Here is a 19469-nt window from a genome sequence, read left to right as displayed (position 1 = left end):
TCAAAAGATTTTTCCTAGTCGGAGCTCGTTTTTTTTCGAGTTCCCAGTTGTCTGTAACGCACTGAAGTCGAGGTCGGAGAATTCCGAGTTCCCAGATACGTTGAACACGGCATACTGTAAGAAAAGCATTTTCCGGTACTGGCAGTGACGTCAAGATGTGTATAGTCCAGCCAAGATGGCTGACAGCATCCCACTAAACCCGATGCGGAAGGGCTCGGAAAAAATTGCTTATTACAACACTGCAAGACATTCTAGGTATGGGACACGTTTTTTTGTTCAACCGGTGGAGACATCGTTATCAGTATTTATTTTGCATTTCAGTAGTTTGGGGACGTTGAAATAATAGTTGTTCCGTGACTAGCCGGAACAACTACATCTGGCCTCAACAAACGAAGCAGGGTTCTTTGCTAGCTAATGTTAGCTGTATGATAACTGCTAATCTCTCTTGACTAGGAAAAGTAGACGAGACCTATTGCTATTTTAGGAATGACTAGGACTCGGGAGCCCTTTATTTGCCAAGCACCGCCAAATAACAGAACGGCTTTGCTGACACGCCAAGCGTCACATGACGTTTTTCTACAACTCGCCCCTTCTTTGTCATCTAGGTTGGCTATTTTATTTTTTTTACATTTAACCTTTATTTAACTAGACAAGTCATAAGAACAAATTCTTATTTATTGGCAAACAGTGCTTATTTCCACATTTCCAAGTGAACTCATGATTTACTTAATGAAACTAGGTAATACAGTGCGACCCATCTGCTGGCCCGGATTGGCTCAGTGTAGGAAGAGAATTGGAGGCAGAGCGCTTGACTAGCTTACTGATCAATAACCTGCTGCTGAGGATGCGTCCTTGCTAATGGACCTCGAATGTGGCCATTATAAAGACATTCACTGCTGAGTCTGTTAGTGCATTTTGAAGAAAGCAATGCCAGCAAACGTGCTTCCCTACCTCCTTACACCTTCACAATTCTATTTTCATGGCTCTTTGAATCTCTGTAGGTGGTTTCTATTGAAAAGGTGTTGTCCCTTACTTTCACTCCTCTTCATCTAGCCATGGACATTCAGCATGGTCTGAGTTTATGAAAACGTCACACTTCATTTTTTTGTAGATATTATTATATATGCCTAGCTTAGTCCTAATCATTTTTGTTTTCCATTTAATCAAATCCTCAATGATGCTTCCAGCAGTGCAGTTTCTTTTGGAATGACTTCCAACTAGGCTAACTCTCTCCACCACATCCCCTCCACATAATATGTCTGACAGAAACTCACATTTCTGATAAGCAGGAACATTAGTAGGGAATCTCCCTGATTTACCAGTTCATAGAATCGTATGCCTTGGCGTATTGCACTGCTCGGTAGAGTTTAAATGCATCAAGTGTTACTGTTTGGGATGGGTTGGCCCTGAGATTGTACTAAAGCCCTCCATCTGCTCTTCATGTATATATTTTACAAGTACAACAACACCACATTTTCATCATCAATTGTTGCCTTTGTCCATTTTTGTGTAGTTGTTGGTGGAATTAAATGATTAATCAACAAATGCTTGGCCAAATTATTATGCAAGGCCTAGCATTTGTCTTGGGCATGGCTCCTCACTCCTCCATTCGAATGTAGGGGAACCATTGTTTCAGTGTAGAGTGAAACAATGATTGATACAATGCAGGTATCATATTTTACAGGTTTTCATGATGAGACTATGCATTGTTGAAAATAAATGCTAGACAATGTAGGCTGACCCAAACCTTTGCACTTGCTTGCAACTTTCAATTATTTATCCATTATCCCTTTGATATTTTTTACGGGCCAATTATTACTCAAGCAAAGTGGTTTGTAAATCTTTTTTACAAAGGATCAATTGAAGAAATGGAATAGCTTATACCTACTTATAGAATAACATGAACACAGAAAGGAAAATAGCCAGGGGTTTACAGTAACCAGGGGAGAAGCTGTTCTAATCACCAATATAGCCTAGTGTCAGTGAATCTGATACGCTCATGGGACTAAACCAGTTGCATTGTAGCTTCTCTATCAAAATGTGTCTGTGTTGCATTGGAGAGTTGTGGACCCATTCAATGACTGAGGCAAGATTAACAGAATGTGCAAATGTTCTCAAATACACAGTATGTTGTCTAGTTAGTCCAGCTCATTGAGAGGCCCTCTACCTGGTATTGTAGTAGATCTGCTCCTACTTCCTTAAGTCCTTATGGATAAGACATTATGTCCCCAAGACGAGTTTCCTTTGTTATTTTAGTGTTAATGTGAATTGTGTGCTACTCCAGGACATAGAAACCAAGCCAACCTCTCCTCTGGCTTAATTATATTTGTCAGTAGTCTTTCATTCCTACATCAGCGATATTAAAGCTTTAAAATGCAGTAGAGATTAGTTTACATGCATCAAGACTGTTAGGGTCCATACATGTTTGGATCTGGATGCTAGGATCCTATTTGTTAAGTGAAAAATGTAGCCCAGTTGAATCGATGTAATGCAATAAAGTAGGAGGAATGTGTCAGCAAATTAATTAATTGAACCTTTTCTTTATCAGAGTGGTAGTGAATCAGTGAAACCAACTGACAAATGTTCAAGTTCCCCTGCTTTAAGGTTGCAATCAATACAGATCCTCACCCTGATAGGCCTTTGTTGTTGTCTGGGTAAACAACTGTCTAGAATTTTCTGCCCTCATCTTCATTATTGTTAGTTCCCAAGTTCTCACTTTTACCATGAGTTCCTTCCTGTTTTTGTAAATATTTTGCTGTAACAACAAGCCCAGTTATCAAACGTCTGTATTTTGTAAGCATACATGCGTTTGCTGTAAGGTCTCTTCTGTCAATATGTTCACTGCAGGTTTGTTAGTATCTGTGCCTGCTTGAAATTAACTTGTATATAGCTGTATTATTTACAGTAAAGCCTATTGTTTTTCCTTTCCAGGTATTCTTTAGAAGATGAACCCTCTAACTTGGACGAAATGCCCCTGATGATGTCTGAGGAAGGTTTTGAGAATGATGAGAGTGACTACCACACCCTGCCTCGGGCCAGGGTCAACCAGAGACAGAGAGGCCTGGGGTGGCTCCTCATGGGAGGCTGGAAGATCCTCTGTGGCAGGTAGGCGGGAAGTGGAACCACTAACTGTTGGGCTGCATCCCGATTCTCCACCCTTCTCCTGACTTGCACACTCCCTGTCAAAGATTTAACAATGGTGGAAACTTCCTCTAGCTAATGCTTGCACAAATCCAATGCTTTTAAATCCATGTCCTGAATGTGTAAGTGCACACTTTGGGAAGAGGGTCATTTAGCAGACGCTCTTATCCAGAGCGACTTACAGTAGTGAATGCATACATTTCATACATTTTTTTTCTGTGCTGGCCCCCCGTTGGAATCGAACCCACAACCCTAGCATTGCAAACACCATGCTCTACCAACTGAGCTACAGGGGCACTCGGAAGGTTTTTGTTTTTCATCAAGCAACCAGTGGCTTTATTGAAAGATGAGCTATACTATATCTTTTTTTAATTGTTTATTTAAAAAAAAAAAAATGTAACAAGGCAAGTCAGTTAAGAACAAATTCTTATATGCAATTACGGCCTACCCCAGCCAAACCCGGACGACGCTGGGCCAATTGGCTCCCTCCCTATGGGACTTCCAATCAAGGCCGGATGTGATACACTTGCACTGTGATGCAGTGCCTTAGACCACTGCACCACTCGGGAGCCCTATATGGTAATGTAGTTTTAGGGACTTCAGTTCAAATCACAAAAATATTGTCATTCCCTGCCCCAAAGTGTGTGTGTTGGGGAAGAGGGGAGGGGGCATTATTGGTATATTTGTATTGTATGCCAGAGAAGCTCAGTTTGGATTTCCAACGCACTGGTAGCTGTGCATGAAGTGAGCAGAGGGGATGTTTTTGGTTGAGTTCCTCGATACGCACTACCAGTCCCAAAATACTTTGAGGTCAAACAATACAATGCGGCTTATCCAGCTAATGATTTATTTGACGGGTTTTGTCCTCTACTAAAATACAATTTACAATGTGTTAGAGTGAAATATTTATCAGCACTAACACCAATAAAATGTAATAAGGTTTGTAAACAAATGGAAGAGGGATATTTTAATGCCAAACAAATAACTTTTAGAAATGTTTATGTATGAATTTGATAGAATATTACATTTTCAGTGTCGTTTGGTTATCAGTGGTGCATCTCCAGCCCAAAACTGCGTATTGATCTTTTCCCTAATGAACAAATCGGATTTTTCACAGCTGACCAGTTTGATGCTTTCCAGTAATTTTATGTATGCTTAGCCGAGGATTATAAAACACAAATAATTCACGCAGAATAACCCCTGCTTATTCAAATGTCCTATTATTTAAATAGTATTCATTTGAGCAAATAATCTCACTTATGAATCTGGACGGTGGCATGTAGAGAGCGGTTACATAGAAGCCAACACAAACACATAATTTTTTCAAAGTTGATTTATGTTGTTTTGTGTTTTGCCAATGTGCTTAAAGAGTGTAAATGCCAAGGCAATCAGCATGACGGTGTACACCATGAGGCCAGACTTTCTCTTCTCCCTAGTGCCAGAGTTTAGGGCAGAGGCCTAGTCAGATGCATCTGAATATAGACCCATGTTAGCTATCCCTACCACTAGCTAGTTGTCTAAAAACAAGCAGTTGTATCACACACAGTCCACATCACTCAGCCATTATGAAGTAGCCATTATGCATGTCAAATGTGTTTGCAGAGACTGTACTGAAACAGATATTCTCGCCTCTTTGCAACCTCTTGTAGTCTCAGATGCATAGAGAATGGCTAATCTCTGGATGTTACCAGTGCCACTCAGCCACCCCTGGCAAAACTCACAAAGAACCTATGGAGTAGACAATATGTGCAATTATTACATAATGTCCTAAAAAGCATTTATTCCATATGTCTGGCTCTTGAGTGGGACTTGACTGGTCTCTTCAGCTGGCAATGAAGTCTGGCTGCCGTAACATTCACATGGAAATCCGCCCTGGGGTGCTCCTAACCTTTTCAGTTAATTTAAAGTGCTAAAAGAGCTTTGTTAAAAATTGTGTCAAAGCAACCCAGTAGATCTAATTAACAGTGACATGGCTTAGGATTGAATTAGCAGGCTGGACCACCACATTGTTTCTCCTCAGCGATGCTATGAACGATGAGAGACCTAGCCTGCTCTGGGAGAATGTGAATGTGTACTCAAGAATCTGTACTAGTCTCTACTATGCAGTATCCAGGCTGAACCCCAGTAATACAGTAACAATCCCGTGATAATTGTGTAAAGTAACCGTTCCATAGCTAGAGGTTTCTTTACATTATAAAATCTACCTGTAAACATTACGCAACTTCCTTTGGTAGCTCACCTGACCTATTTTATTTCCATAGCAGTGATGCCACACTTCAGACCTTTCCAAAGGCCGTCCATGAGGAAGGCCGTCCATGAGGAAGGCCGTCCATGAGGAAGGCCGTCTGAACAAAGCGTGTTTAGTGTCAGGCTATTTATTTAGGGTTTCTGTTTAATTGAAGATAAACGTGAAAGCAAAAACCTTGTTTGGGACTTATGTAGTTGTACTCCAATTATGTTTCTTAAGATGTCATTCTTTCTCCTTTTGTTTGGAATACCTGGCAGGAACACCTTTTTTTCTTCTGTTCTTGGACTACTACTCACTGGGAATAAGGGATTCTCGTGACAACGTCACCCGTGGCTGATGGTGTTGACGTTCTTCATTCTGTCCCTCAGCTGCTGTGACTGCTTGGCTCGTATGTGTCGGAGGACGAAGGAGTTGAAAGCCCGGACAGTGTGGCTGGGCCACCCAGAGAAGTGTGAGGAGAAGTACCCCAAGAACGCCATCAAAAACCAGAAGTACAACTTCTTCACCTTTGTGCCTGGGGTGAGTTTACACACAGTGCTGAATGTTAGCTTATCTATCAGGATGCTCTTTAGACATATTTGAAATGTGTCGTTCTAAAGGACAAAATAAAAACTTATTACAAACTTATATTAGATGTGTCATGTACCAATTTATAATACACTGCTCAAAAAAATAAAGGGAACACTTAAACAACACAATGTAACTCCAAGTCAATCACACTTCTGTGAATTCAAACTGTCCACTTAGGAAGCAACACTGATTGACAATACATTTCACATGCTGTTGTGCAAATGGAATAGACAACAGGTGGAAATTATAGGCAATTAGCAAGACACCCCCAATATAGGAGTGGTTCTGCAGGTGGTGACCACAGACCACTTCTCAGTTCCTATGCTTCCTGGCTGATGTTTTGGTCACTTTTGAATGCTGGCGGTGCTTTCACTCTAGTGGTAGCATGAGACGGAGTCTACAACCCACACAAGTGGTTCAGGAAGTGCAGCTCATCCAGGATGGCACATCAATGCGAGCTGTGGCAAGAAGGTTTGCTGTGTCTGTCAGCGTAGTGTCTAGAGCATGGAGGCGCCACCAGGAGACAGGCCAGTACATCAGGAAATGTGGAGGAGGCCGTAGGAGGGCAACAACCCAGCAGCAGGACCGCAACCTCTGCCTTTGTGCAAGGAGGAGCAGGAGGAGCACTGCCAGAGCCCTGCAAAATGACCTCCAGCAGGCCACAAATGTGCATGTGTCTGCTCAAACGGTCAGAAACAGACTCCATGAGGGTGGTATGAGGGCCCGACGTCCACAGGTGGGGGTTGTGCTTACAGCCCAACACCGTGCAGGACATTTGGCATTTGCCAGAGAACACCAAGATTGGCAAATTCGCCACTGGCGCCCTGTGCTCTTCACAGATGAAAGCAGGTTCACACTGAGCACATGTGACAGACGTGACAGAGTCTGGAGACGCCGTGGAGAACGTTCTGCTGCCTGCAACATCCTCCAGCATGACCGGTTTGGCGGTGGGTCAGTCATGGTGTGGGGTGGCATTTCTTTGGGGGGCCGCACAGCCCTCCATGTGCTCGCCAGAGGTAGCCTGACTGCCATTAGGTACCGAGATGAGATCCTCAGACCCCTTGTGAGACCATATGCTGGTGCGGTTGGCCCTGGGTTCCTCCTAATGCAAGACAATGCTAGACCTCATGTGGCTGGAGTGTGTCAGCAGTTACTGCAAGAGGAAGGCATTGATGCTATGGACTGGCCCGCCCGTTCCCCAGACCTGAATCCAATTGAGCACATCTGGGACATCATGTCTCGCTCCATCCACCAACGCCACGTTGCACCACAGACTGTCCAGGAGTTGGCGGATGCTTTAGTCCAGGTCTGGGAGGAGATCCCTCAGGAGACCATCCGCCACCTCATCAGGAGCATGCCCAGGCGTTGTAGGGAGGTCATACAGGCACGTGGAGGCCACACACACTACTGAGCCTCATTTTGACTTGTTTTAAGGACATTACATCAAAGTTGGATCAGCCTGTAGTGTGGTTTTCCACTTTAATTTTGAGTGTGACTCCAAATCCAGACCTCCATGGGTTGATAAATTGGATTTCCATTGATTATTTTTGTGTGATTTTGTTGTCAGCACATTCAACTATGTAAAGAAGAAAATATTTAATAAGATTATTTCATTCATTCAGATCTAGGATGTGTTATTTTAGTGTTACCTTTATTTTTTGGAGCAGTATAGTTCAGGGTGCACACAATTCCAACATATATTTAGAAAAATGTATAGAAGAACATGCTGCGAAGAAATTGCTGTCACGAACTGAGGTGTAATGTTAAGTTTCCAACATATTTTGACTCTGAAGAAAAAGCTTAAGATCGAACAAAGCTCAGTTTTATTTACCAGATGGCTTCATGATGAAGAGACTGGTCTTCAGCCAGAGTCATAAAATGTCAACTGTCTCTCAGAAACATACATATTCTCATCCATATTGAGCCAAACCCTCTGCTTTTCTCCTACACTTTGAATTATTAAATGGTTTAGCAGTATGCTTTATCCTAAAGGTCAAGGAGTTCATTAACTATAGAGCGTCATTCATTGATCCCATTGGCTCTAATAATCTGGGACTGGAAGCAAGCGCTCATCATTGTGATCGTTACAAAAAAATTGAATTTGGCTATCTGTGGGAGTTAAGTGGGAGTCGTATGCCAACCTTTTTGAAAGCAGGTCTTTCCTGCATCACTGATCTGAACTCACTCTGCTAAAGAAGTTCAGACTCCCCACTGAAATATCACGCACAAGTTGACAGTGTCTGTAATGTGTGGTCGATTCACCACACCTGGGACTCTTGTGTGACACTTGTCCCAGGTGTGTGTTGTGTGTGCCATCTGACACATCTACTCTGGAAATATCTTCCACTTGAAACAAAGGCTGATCTAGACAAACACAGTACAGTACTATCAAGACAATGCGCACCTTACGTAGGCCCAGTTATTGAACCTGTTGCTCTGCTTCATAGATTATTCTGTCAGACTCAGGACGTGCCCATCGCTGCCATTGGGAACACTTTGACTCTGCAAAGTGAAATCTCAATGTAATTAACGAGAGAACTTAAAAATACACTGTTTCTTTCCATCCCTACACAGGCTAATGTGTAACAAGTAAGAGCAGAGCTGTTGTATCTTTTTCCACTTCAATGTGAAAATGGCGCCATAGCGGATGGCTGCCGTTTTATGGGCTCCTAACCAACTGTGCTATTTTATGAGTTTTTTGTGTTGTTTGTAACTTATTTTGTACATAATGTTGCCGCTACCGTCTCTTATGACCGAAAATGACTTCTGGACATCAGAACAGCGATTACTCACCTCGAACTGGACAAATATCTTTAACGAGTCCGACGAGGAGGATATACTGGTTTCTCAGGAACGGTCCCAACTCCCAGTCATTTGTGTGAAGAAAAGACGGAGAAAAAGGTGGCTGGGGTCGGGCTGCCTTCTGAAAAATCGTAGGTGAGTGAGTGAACTCCCACTGCCATCCGTTCTATTGGTCAACGTGCAATCATTGGAAAACAAAATGGATGAAATACGATCAAGACTATCCTACTAATGGGATATTAAAAACTGTAATATCTTATATTTCACCAAGTCGTTGCTGAACTCTAGACCACCTTTACTCCACACACTGAGACACACAAACTTACCCTCACCCTCCATTTGGCAAATCTGACCATAATTCTATCCTCCTTATTCCTGCTTACAAGCAAAAACGAAAGCAGGCAGGACCAATGACTCGCTCAATACGGAAGTGATCAGATGACGCGGATGCTACGCTACAGGACTGTTTTGCTAGCACAGACTGGAATATGTTCCAGGATTCATCCAATGGCATTGAGGAGTATACCACCTCAGTCATTGGCTTCATTAATAAGTGCATCGACGACGTCGTCCCCACAGTGACCGCACATACATATCCCAAACAGAAGCCATGGATTACAGGCAACATCCGCATAGTGATAAAGGCTAGAGCCACCGCTTTCTAGGAGCGGGATACTAATCTGGCACTGATAAGAAATCCCGCTACGCCCTCAGACGAACCATCAAACAGGAAAAGCGTCAATACAGGATTAAGATTGAATCCTACTACACCGGCTCTGACACTCGTTGGATGCGGCAGGGCTTGAAAACTACTACCGACTACAAAGGGAAACCCAGCCACGAGCTGCCCAGTGACGTGAACCTACCAAACGAGCGAATGCCTTTTTATGCTCGCTTTGAGGCAAGCAACACTGAAGCATGCATGAGAGCACCAGCTGTTCCGGATGACTGTGTGATAACACTCTCGGTAGCCGATGTGAGCAAGACCTTTAAACAGATCAACATTCACAAAGCCGCAGGGCCAGATGGATTACCAGGACGTGTACTCAAAGCATGCGCGGACCAACTGGCAAGTGTCTTCACTGACATTTTCAACCTCTCCCTGATCGAGTCTGTAATACCTACATGTTTCAAGCAGACCACCATAGTCCCTGTGCCCAAGGAAGCTGGGGCCAAACTTCCTGCCATCCATGACCTATATACTAGGCGGTGTCAGAGGAAAGCCCAAAAAATTGTCAGACTCCAGTCACCCAAGTCATAGACTGTTCTCTCTGCTACCGCACGGCAAGCGGTACTGGAGCGCCAAGTCTAGTACCTGTATATAGCCTCGTTATTGTTATTTTATTGTTACTTTTTTAAATCGTTTTCTACTTTAGTTTATTAAGTAAATATTTTCTTAACTCTTTCTTGAACTGCATTGTTGGTTAAGGGCTTGTAAGTAAGCATTTCACGGTAAGGTCTACACCGGTTGTATTTGGCGCATGTGACAAAGTTTGATTTGATCTAACCCATCCGGTGTGCTATGACTGTTGTCTGCGTTGTTTCTTCAGTGCAGATATTCACTCATCATTTTCTTGTTCTTCTCAGGTTCTCTACCAGCAGTTCAAGTTCTTCCTGAACCTGTACTTTCTAGTGGTGGCCTGCTCCCAGTTCGTGCCAGCCCTAAAAATAGGGTACTTGTACACCTACTGGGCACCTCTGGTAAATGTGTTTTTCACTTTTCAGGATTAGTGTGAATGTTTTGTATAGGCTAACCTTTGTTTTTGAACACAAAAACTGACGTTGTCCCAGTCCTAAATATGAACACACTTGTATTACATCCTGTCAGTACTTGTGTGTTACATGTCAACTGTGTGTTTTTATTTCTGCCACCCAGGGCTTTGTGATGGCTGTTACAATGGTACGTGAGGCCGTGGACGAGGTCCGACGGTACCAGAGGGACAAGGAGATGAACTCCCAGCTCTACAGCAAGCTCACAGTGCGAGGTTCATAACAACAAAAAATATCCTCCTTCTCTGTATGGATGAAGATACTACTGTAACTGTTGTGGAAATGGCTGCTCCTCTGCTCACAATTGATTGGTCACATGATGCTGAATGATATTGTAGTTGTACTTAAGCTTGCCCCATGCAATTAAGGAACAACACTCACAGGGTTCTGCATTCTAACGAAAGTCATTCTACTTGCTGTAATTGCATTGATTTCTTTCCAAGATTGCAAACAGTTGTGTGTGTGAGGAAATCCTCTAGTGTGATATCCATGACACTGGAGAGGGATGTCAGTTTCAAATAGAGAATGTGTGTGTGTCTAGTGCAGGGATGGGCAACTTGGGTGGGGGCCACAAAAAAAACGGAACTCGGGTCTCGTTGGTCTGCGTACACACATCCCCCCCCCCCACACCTTGCGGGCCAAACATTTTAGCGGCCGCCCTCGTGATAGCAATGATAACAAAATGTAAGTTTCCTGAAATTCTGCACATTTTGCCATGGGGCGTAGAGAAAATGTTGTTTTATTTTAAAGCAAGTTCGCTGCAATTCTACACATTTTGCCATAGGATGGAAGCAAATATTTTCAGTTTTTAACATAACTGATGATCAGTGGGTAATTCCACCATGCTTACTACACAATCAGATAGCGGGCCACTAGAAGAACTTACCAATCGAAAAGATATTAGCTGACATGGGCAAATTGAGTGACTGCTTGTTGTGCATCAGCAATCACATTTTGAAATTGCACGTGTATTCTATTATTCTAACTCTCAAGAGCTCCCAGAAGAAATCCCCCAAAAATGAATTAATAAATGTTTCGTTTGTTGTAATTGGTCCGCGGCCCACAAAAGGAATGCGGGTCGACAGTTTCCCACACCTGGTCTATTTTGTGTGTGTGTGTGCCTCCTGTCTGTCTAGTGTGTGGTGTGTCTGTCTAGTGTGTGTCTATGTGTTGGAAAGAGGGTATTGAATGGATATAATTGAGAGTGACCTGGTGTGCCCATGTTTTTGTCTATGCCTCAGACCAGGGATCAAAACAGAAGGGTATTACATTTGCATGGGCAAGGTAATCAATCTCTTCAAAGTTGAGGGAGTGAGAAGAAGAGTGATAGAAAAACAGGGTTGTGGTTTTAAGAGTCAGCATCATTTTCAACGACCAAAGATCAATACATGCATTTTATTTCACCTCTGTTTAAACATTCATAGTGTGTCTTATGAGGCAGTCAATCTACAGTCAATGTGTCTGTAAAGGAGCCACTTTAGAGATTGCTTTCTGTGTTTCTGTCTATTTAGACATTTGTGATCTTGGTTGTCTTTATTTTTCCCTCAGGTAAAGTTCAAGTGAAAAGTTCTGACATACAAGTTGGAGATCTCATCATAGTTGAAAAGGTGGGTCTCTTATAGCTCTTGTGAGCAATGTTGCAATCCTGTAAATTCACTTTGTGTTTGAGTATCATATGGCCCTAAGTGATTCATATGACTGGATCACTGTAACTGCCTGGTCATGGAAGTGACCTTGTTCAATTATTCAGGAATATCCCAGGACTACTGTTACTGCACTCGCTAACATTTTGACAACCATACTAAGCTCACTTAGTGGCCTTAGTTGACTAGCTAATTCTCACCTCATCTTTTTCTGTTTTTATCTCATTATAATGTTTTGTTGCAGAACCAAAGGATCCCTGCAGATATGATATTTCTAAGGACATCAGAGAAGACTGGTGGGTTGTAGGGTCTCAAAGTGTCTGTAACATGGAATAAACACAACATTCCCAAAGCACAACAAATACCATCAGTGTAATTATACTGAACAAAAATATAAACTCAACATATGACAATTTCAATGATTTTACTGAGTTACAGTTCATATAAGGAAATCAGTCAATTGATATAAATAAATTAGGCTCGAATCAATAGATTTCACTTGACTGGGCAAGGGAGTGGAGCTAGGCCCAGCCAATCAGAATGAGTTTTTCCCCACAAAAGGGCTTTATTAAAGACAGAAATGCTCCTCAGTTTCATCAGCTGTCCGGGTGGCTGGTCTCAGATGATCCCGCAGGTGAAAAAGCTGGATGTGGAGGACCTGGGCTGTTGTGGTTAGACGTGCTGCCATTCTTTAAAATGACATTGGAGGCAATTTATGATAGAGAAATGAACATTCAATTCTCTGGCAACAGCTTTGGTGGACATTTCTGCAGTCAGCATGCCAATTGCACGCTCCCTTAAAACTTGAGACATCTGTGACATTGTATTGTGACAAAACTGCACATTTTAGTGGCCTTTTATTGTCCCCAGCACCTGTGTAATGAACATGCTGTTTAATCAGCTTCTTGATATGCCACACCTGTCAGGTGGATGGATTATCTTGGCTAAGGAGAAATGCTCACTAATAGGGATGTGAACAAATTTGTGCACAACATTTTAGAGAAATAAGCTTTTTGTGCATGAAGAAGTTCTGTGATTTAATTCTTTTATTTTTTTCAGCTCATGAAACACGGGACCAACACTTTACATTGTGCATTTATAGTGTAGATAATAAAGTTTGACATTAACAGACCACTACAAAGTTATGTAGTCCATATAAATGATTAGGGGAAGGGATTGTTCAATTAGAGGAGTGTTATTACATTATCCAGTCAGTAACTTTATGCTTTCCCCTGTCATGTTTAACTTGGCTAATATTTACTGGCAATTTTGGTTATACAATAGTGTAGAGAAAGTAAAGTCATGACAGTTCAATATCCCACCTTGTCTTTCTATCTAATTCAGCTGTAGCTCACTGAAACAAACCTTTCTGGAAAAGTAAAGTTGAGTTTAGTACTTTTTCTAGTAAAAGTTGTACGGTAGATTGAATAAAGAGTTAAACATTCAGATATCGGATTTGGGAATGATAAACACCCAAACAAATTCTTTACAGTTACAATAGTGATAAAATGTATTTGATATAAACATGTTCCAATTTCCAAAGCATTAGATATTCAAATACAGGACTGCCAAAGCCTGTCCTCACATAATTAAATAATCCTCTCTTGTCACATTATAGTAAAGTAGCAGGATTTACCCTAGATCTGGCTCTCTGTCCAGAAAAACACAGATTATGATTTATCGTAGATTTAGGGCCTGTCCTGTGACCTATATGTGTAATGAAAAACCCTGCCCACGAAAGTACAGTATCAATCAAAATATGAACTATTTTGCATTTACGAGCAATAGAACAAGCATGTCCACCTTTTTGAATAGAAGTAATAAAAAAAACTCAACATCAATCCATGATTTTACTATAGATGCAGTACTACAGAATGTAATGCATGAGTGAAATGAGCCTTTGACTGACGATAAGGGACAGTATTGAGCTCAGTGTGGTATTACTGACTCGTCTCATCAGAGGCCTCTGTGTTCGCTACCATCAGCTGATTGGCTGGGGAATGTAAACGATATCCCAGACTCCTCCAGTGACTGATGATTTAAATATCAATTAATCAATGGTCCCATCAGGTCTCGGGCTCCTCTCTGAGAGGTATCATGAGAAATAAAGGCTCTGGACATAATTTCCATCGATCTATGTGCCAATATGCCCTCGCAGGGAGCACTGATGTCTTTATGCCCTCACAACATCTCAGTGGTGTTATGTGAGCAGAGTCATCATAGCAGCCATGAATCATCCTCAGCGATATGTTTTCCATCATGCTTAATCCCCTGGGCCCATTTAAAGCTGCCCTTTAGCCTCTCTGTCAAATAGCCGTCCTCATCCGTCAGTTTCATATGGAATATTACCTCAGATCCATACAGTTCATGACCTCTAAGCATTTGTTAGGCTCTTGTGGATGGCTAAGTGGCTCTATATCGTGCAGTGCACACATGTTGAAAGCAGGCATAATGTAATGTTTTGACCATTAGTACATTAATACTTTCAGACTAAGAACTGATATTTATAATATGTATACATCTTCTTTCACTGTACTGCATATCTTTCATATTTGAGGTACTGACTAAACCCAAACGTCTCTGATTACACTCAGTAATTTTTTTATGAGGGATTAAAAGCATACCTACTGTAAAACCTTTTGTTTTTCTAGGTTCATGTTTCATCAGGACGGACCAATTAGATGGAGAGACCGACTGGAAGTTGAAAGTTGCTGTTGTTTGCACACAAAGACTACCTGCTCTGGGGGTATGTACATGACCTGTTCTCAGTATGTGACTAATATAACTGACAAATGTCATGTTATATTCAGTGATTATATTATGTTAACTATTTTGTGTTATTAAAAACATTATTGTCAGTATTAGGTGGTCTTTAATGTGGCATGGAAACCTTATCCTCATGACAGCCAGAATACCCTAGAACACAGTACCTTCTTTCTCTACGATGAGATGATACTAACCACTTTAGATTTATGTTTGTTTTTCTGTCACTACTTAATGTGACCACAGAATTCAAGTTTCAGTAAGTCAACTGGATGATTGCATTACCATATAAGGTTTCCAGTCGATGGGGGATGGCAATCATTGTAGTATTACTTTTTACCCCAATTAAACCCAACCTCCCTACTTATTGTAACAGGATGATTTTTAGAAGGCTGTGGGGTCATTTTATCGTTCAGTGAATTGTGACAAGCTTTTGAAAAGATCCATACAGTTGTTAACCAAATCATATTCTGTCAATTTGATGAGGTCTATTGAGCTGTTTGGTTCTGTTTTATTAGTTATATGTCCCATGTGTTATGATTGAATGATCTTTATACAGGGATAACCTTTAACCCAGTAACACTTGAGAGTGAATTGAATTTGTTGGACAGAGGGGAAAAACAACAGAATTCAGTATCGCTATTTGACCAGATTACTAATCGAGGTTACAAATTCTAACTTCAGATACACTTTTCTCATAAAACTCTCTTGTTCACATAAGCACATTATTTATTTGAACATTTGATTCAGAACCCCATCCATTTCCTTTTTCATTTCCTATCTTGATGAGACATTTAGTCTATGTGGGAAGACACTTGCTGCAACTGTGTCTCAGAAAGGGACATAATTCTGCCTCTATTGTGTCTGGCTCTAGAGTGTCTCTATTTCATCAGTAGGAGGTATCTACTGGCAACAGCTCTACACTGGGGCTGAGTAAGATAATCTTCCCATCCCTGCCATGTTCTCACCCTGAGAGCACTATGTGAGCATAACTGAGGGTACCCGGTGCATAGAGGCAGCCTGGCTGAATAATTTAATGTTTACAATCAATTCTGTTCCACAAGGGGAGTGGGCTGCAGTAAGATCGGCGACAGGTCATACAGCTGAAATTGCGCTTTTTAACCTTTATTTACTAGGCAAGTCAGTTAAGGAAAAAATCTTATTTACAATAAATGGCTAACAACCCTAACGACGCTGGGCAAATTGTGCGCCGCTCTATGGGACTCCCAGTCACGGCCGGGTGTGATACAGGCTGGAATTGAACCAGGGTCTGTAGTGACGCCTCTAGCACAGAGATGCAGTGCCTTAGACCCCTCCGCCACTCGGGAGCCCCCAGCTTGATACAGTTTTTAAGGGGGTTGAGATAATAGAAGAGAGTAAGGGAGTGTCTGTACTGTATGTGTGTTTGCAGTTACATCTTTTTTTTAAAGTTTTGGGTTGTTTTTACTGTGTCTCTCTCACACACACACACACACACACACACACGATAATCCCATCCTTTTATAACAGGTGTTATCTTTGGCAAACCTCACAGGTTTCTTCAACACCTGACCTGACCCTTCGATACTCTCTCTCTGGGAGAGTTAGGAAGGCTTGAAAAGATTTACTTGATTACTTTATTCAGGTAATTTCTACCCCTCTCTCAGGACCTCTTTTCCATCAATGCTTATGTCTATGCCCAGAAGCCTCAGCTGGACATCCACAGTTTTGAGGGAAACTTCACAAGGGTAAGTGGCTCACTGACATCACACTGTCAAACGAATGTGAAAGGTACATGACATGAACACAAAAAGAGGATCAACATCACAAAGGGATATACCACATTGACAAATGACAACAATAAAGAATAGTGTGAGCAGCAGTATCTCCAGGAGGCATGGTGCTGAGTGCTGACATCACAGGAAGGTCCTCCCTGCTCTCCTCCATCCGTCCCCTCACTTATTTTATTTTATTAATAGCAGATTAGTGCAGCCCCCAGAGAGAGTAGAGCCCCAACACAGAGGGGCTTTGTGTATCGCCTTCACTCTTGGCCACACACCAGGCTTAGTGAGCGAGCACTTCCTCTGCTCATTCATCCTCCGCTCTGCTCCGCGGCCTTCCTTTGCATAACGTGTACTTTTAGTCCCGGCCATTCCCACTGACCCCCTTCAACTAAACGTACCTATTTATGAGGCTTTCCTTTCCTTCCTCAAGACGGATATGAAGCTTTGTTTCTTTCTGTGTTCCCTACTTCTACATTCAGTGGTCAGACTCTGAGAACGATGTGGAAAATTATGTCAATGTCAGAGCGGGCAAGCATTCAGCCAACCTGCCATTTTATTTTTCATGCACCTTTTCCCCTGTTTTAATGAATTGACCGGATGTGGGCGCTTGGGTATCATAGTTATCATATCAGGCATGCAATTCGAGCTGAAATCGGAGCCCCTGCCTCGGCACTCATTCTGACTCGAGCTGTTTTCAACGTACGTCTTTATTTAAGAGCATCGGGGGTGGGGGTACTACTCTGATACGAGGCCCTCTGGGGGCTTATGTATCACTGAAATCTCATCTGCAACCCCCCCAGGACTCTTTTAAAGGAGCCTCTTTCCCCACTATCGCCACATCTAGTGAAAGTATCGATAAGGGAGTATGTAGCTACAGTATGTAGCTTGGACCCATGGTAGCAGGTGCTTATGGAAATGAATGGTACTGAATGGCTTTCTGGTATTCTGGCTGCACCGTCTAAGGATGGGTGGTCAGGTATTACCCTATAAAGTAACCTTTTACTTCTTGAATGTTGAGCAAAGATATAAACATTTTTGAATTTTCCCCTCTAGGAAGACGGTGACCCACAAATCCATGAGAGTTTGAGCATTGACCACACCCTTTGGGCCAGCACTATTGTGGCATCTGGTAAGTAAAATAAACTTCTCAACTGTGTGGTTTAGGATATGTTTACTGTCATAGGCCAAGAGAGGTCAACGCGTAATTTTCATTTTGCATCCAAAGTTTGCAATTAAGCTTTATCTAGACATTTCTGATGTGTAGTTGTTTTTGACTTGGGATCACATTTTCCATCCAACCCAATGACTTTTTTTTAGTGAGATACAATGATGTGGAAATGGGAGATTTAAATACATTTCAATTAAATGTGTGAGCTTAGTGTATAACTTTCTCCTACATCAGCCTGCTAAGCTTAATTTTCCACACCACAGTTGTCTTAGTAGAAAGTGTTTGACGCTTTCTCCGTCATCTTCTCCACACCATTGATCTGCGGTTTCCCTCTCTCCCTTGGCCTGACCTTGAACACAAAAACACACATCCTTTATTGCCCCCAACCCACCTTTACTTACACACACACACACACACACACACACACACACCTAACTTAGAGCTCTGACATCATTCTTGTAAGGCTTTGTCATCGTCCACCACATAACTCTCCTTGGCTTTCATCAGAAGGACACTCGATAGACTTAGGTCTTTGTCTGGGACTGGTAAAGCACTCCTCAGATGATCACGGTTTTGCTGTATTAGGTGTGAGAAGTTATTCACATATTTAAATGAAAACTCGTCTGTGCCAAAACCATTTGTCCCATTTTTGCCCTTTTATCTTCAGTCGGGATTCATAACATTTGATTTGTTTCCTCACCGAATGTTCTCTCCTCCTCACCTAATCTTTCAGTTTTTTTCTCTTTACCCTTTTTCTCACCCAGTCGTGTCCTCTCTCCCTCTTAGCCTTTTTAGTTGGGGGATTGCATGGGCTGTATATAAGTATATTAGTGGTCTTGCTCTCCCATTTAAGATCATTTAATATTAATGACACATTTGTCTTCTGTAATAAGGGTGCCTTAATGAATCTGCAAATAAAGATGGTGGTGGAGTATCGATTGGCTTTTAAGAGCTGCTTCCATGGGAAGAGTCCGGCCAGGAGCCGAACCCATTAAACCTCTGTCTCTGTCTGTGGGGCTGAGCGGCTACAAGCATAGCCGCTCTCTGCGCTTTGCATGATTTTTTTTATACCTTTTATATAACTAGGTAAGTCAGTTAAGAACAAATTCTTATTGTCAATGACAGCCTAGGAACAGTGGGTTAACTGCCTTGTTCAGGGGTAGAACGACAGATTTTTACCTTGTCAGCTCGGGGATTCGATCTTGCAACCTTTCGGTTACTAGTCCAACGCTCTAACCACTAGGCTACCTGCCTCCCGCTTACTTGACAAAGATGAAATGTCTGTGTGTTCCAGTTAATGAGCAGCATTGCTTTCCTGTCTCTCTGTTTGACAGGCACAGTGATAGGGGTGGTGATCTACACAGGAAAAGAGACCAGGAGTGTACTGAACACGTCCTCGCCCAAGAATAAGGTAAGTGTTTTTTGTGTACAGGCAGAAAGAAGTTGGAGATTTGTGTCTTTATATGTACTTTTGTGTAAGAGACTTGTTATATGAACAGATAACTCATAATGCTACACCAAATATAACCCCTCTATTTTATTTAAAGGGATGTTTGGGGTTTTGGCAATGAGGCCCTTTAACTACTTCTCCAGAGTGAGAT

General features: G+C 42.0%; 1 protein-coding gene across 1 annotated transcript in view; it reads left to right on the top strand.

The window, feature by feature from the left end:
- Positions 1-139: 139 nt before the first annotated feature.
- Positions 140-19469, top strand: part of atp9b (ATPase phospholipid transporting 9B) — a 55957-nt gene continuing 36627 nt past the window's right edge. The window contains exons 1-11 of the mRNA XM_029731399.1: positions 140-255; positions 2932-3105; positions 5758-5908; positions 10349-10462; positions 10638-10746; positions 12080-12138; positions 12419-12470; positions 14826-14920; positions 16584-16664; positions 17754-17829; positions 19203-19279. Coding sequence (XP_029587259.1) covers positions 176-255; positions 2932-3105; positions 5758-5908; positions 10349-10462; positions 10638-10746; positions 12080-12138; positions 12419-12470; positions 14826-14920; positions 16584-16664; positions 17754-17829; positions 19203-19279 — 1068 coding nt within the window. The 5' untranslated portion in view covers positions 140-175. The remainder of the gene's footprint in view (positions 256-2931; positions 3106-5757; positions 5909-10348; positions 10463-10637; positions 10747-12079; positions 12139-12418; positions 12471-14825; positions 14921-16583; positions 16665-17753; positions 17830-19202; positions 19280-19469) is intronic.

The sequence above is a fragment of the Salmo trutta genome, chromosome 34, assembly GCF_901001165.1.
Source record: "Salmo trutta chromosome 34, fSalTru1.1, whole genome shotgun sequence".
Classification (NCBI taxonomy): Eukaryota; Metazoa; Chordata; class Actinopteri; order Salmoniformes; family Salmonidae; genus Salmo; species Salmo trutta.
The sequence above is the reverse complement of the archived record's forward strand: the minus strand, read 5'-3'. Positions and strand labels throughout refer to the sequence as shown.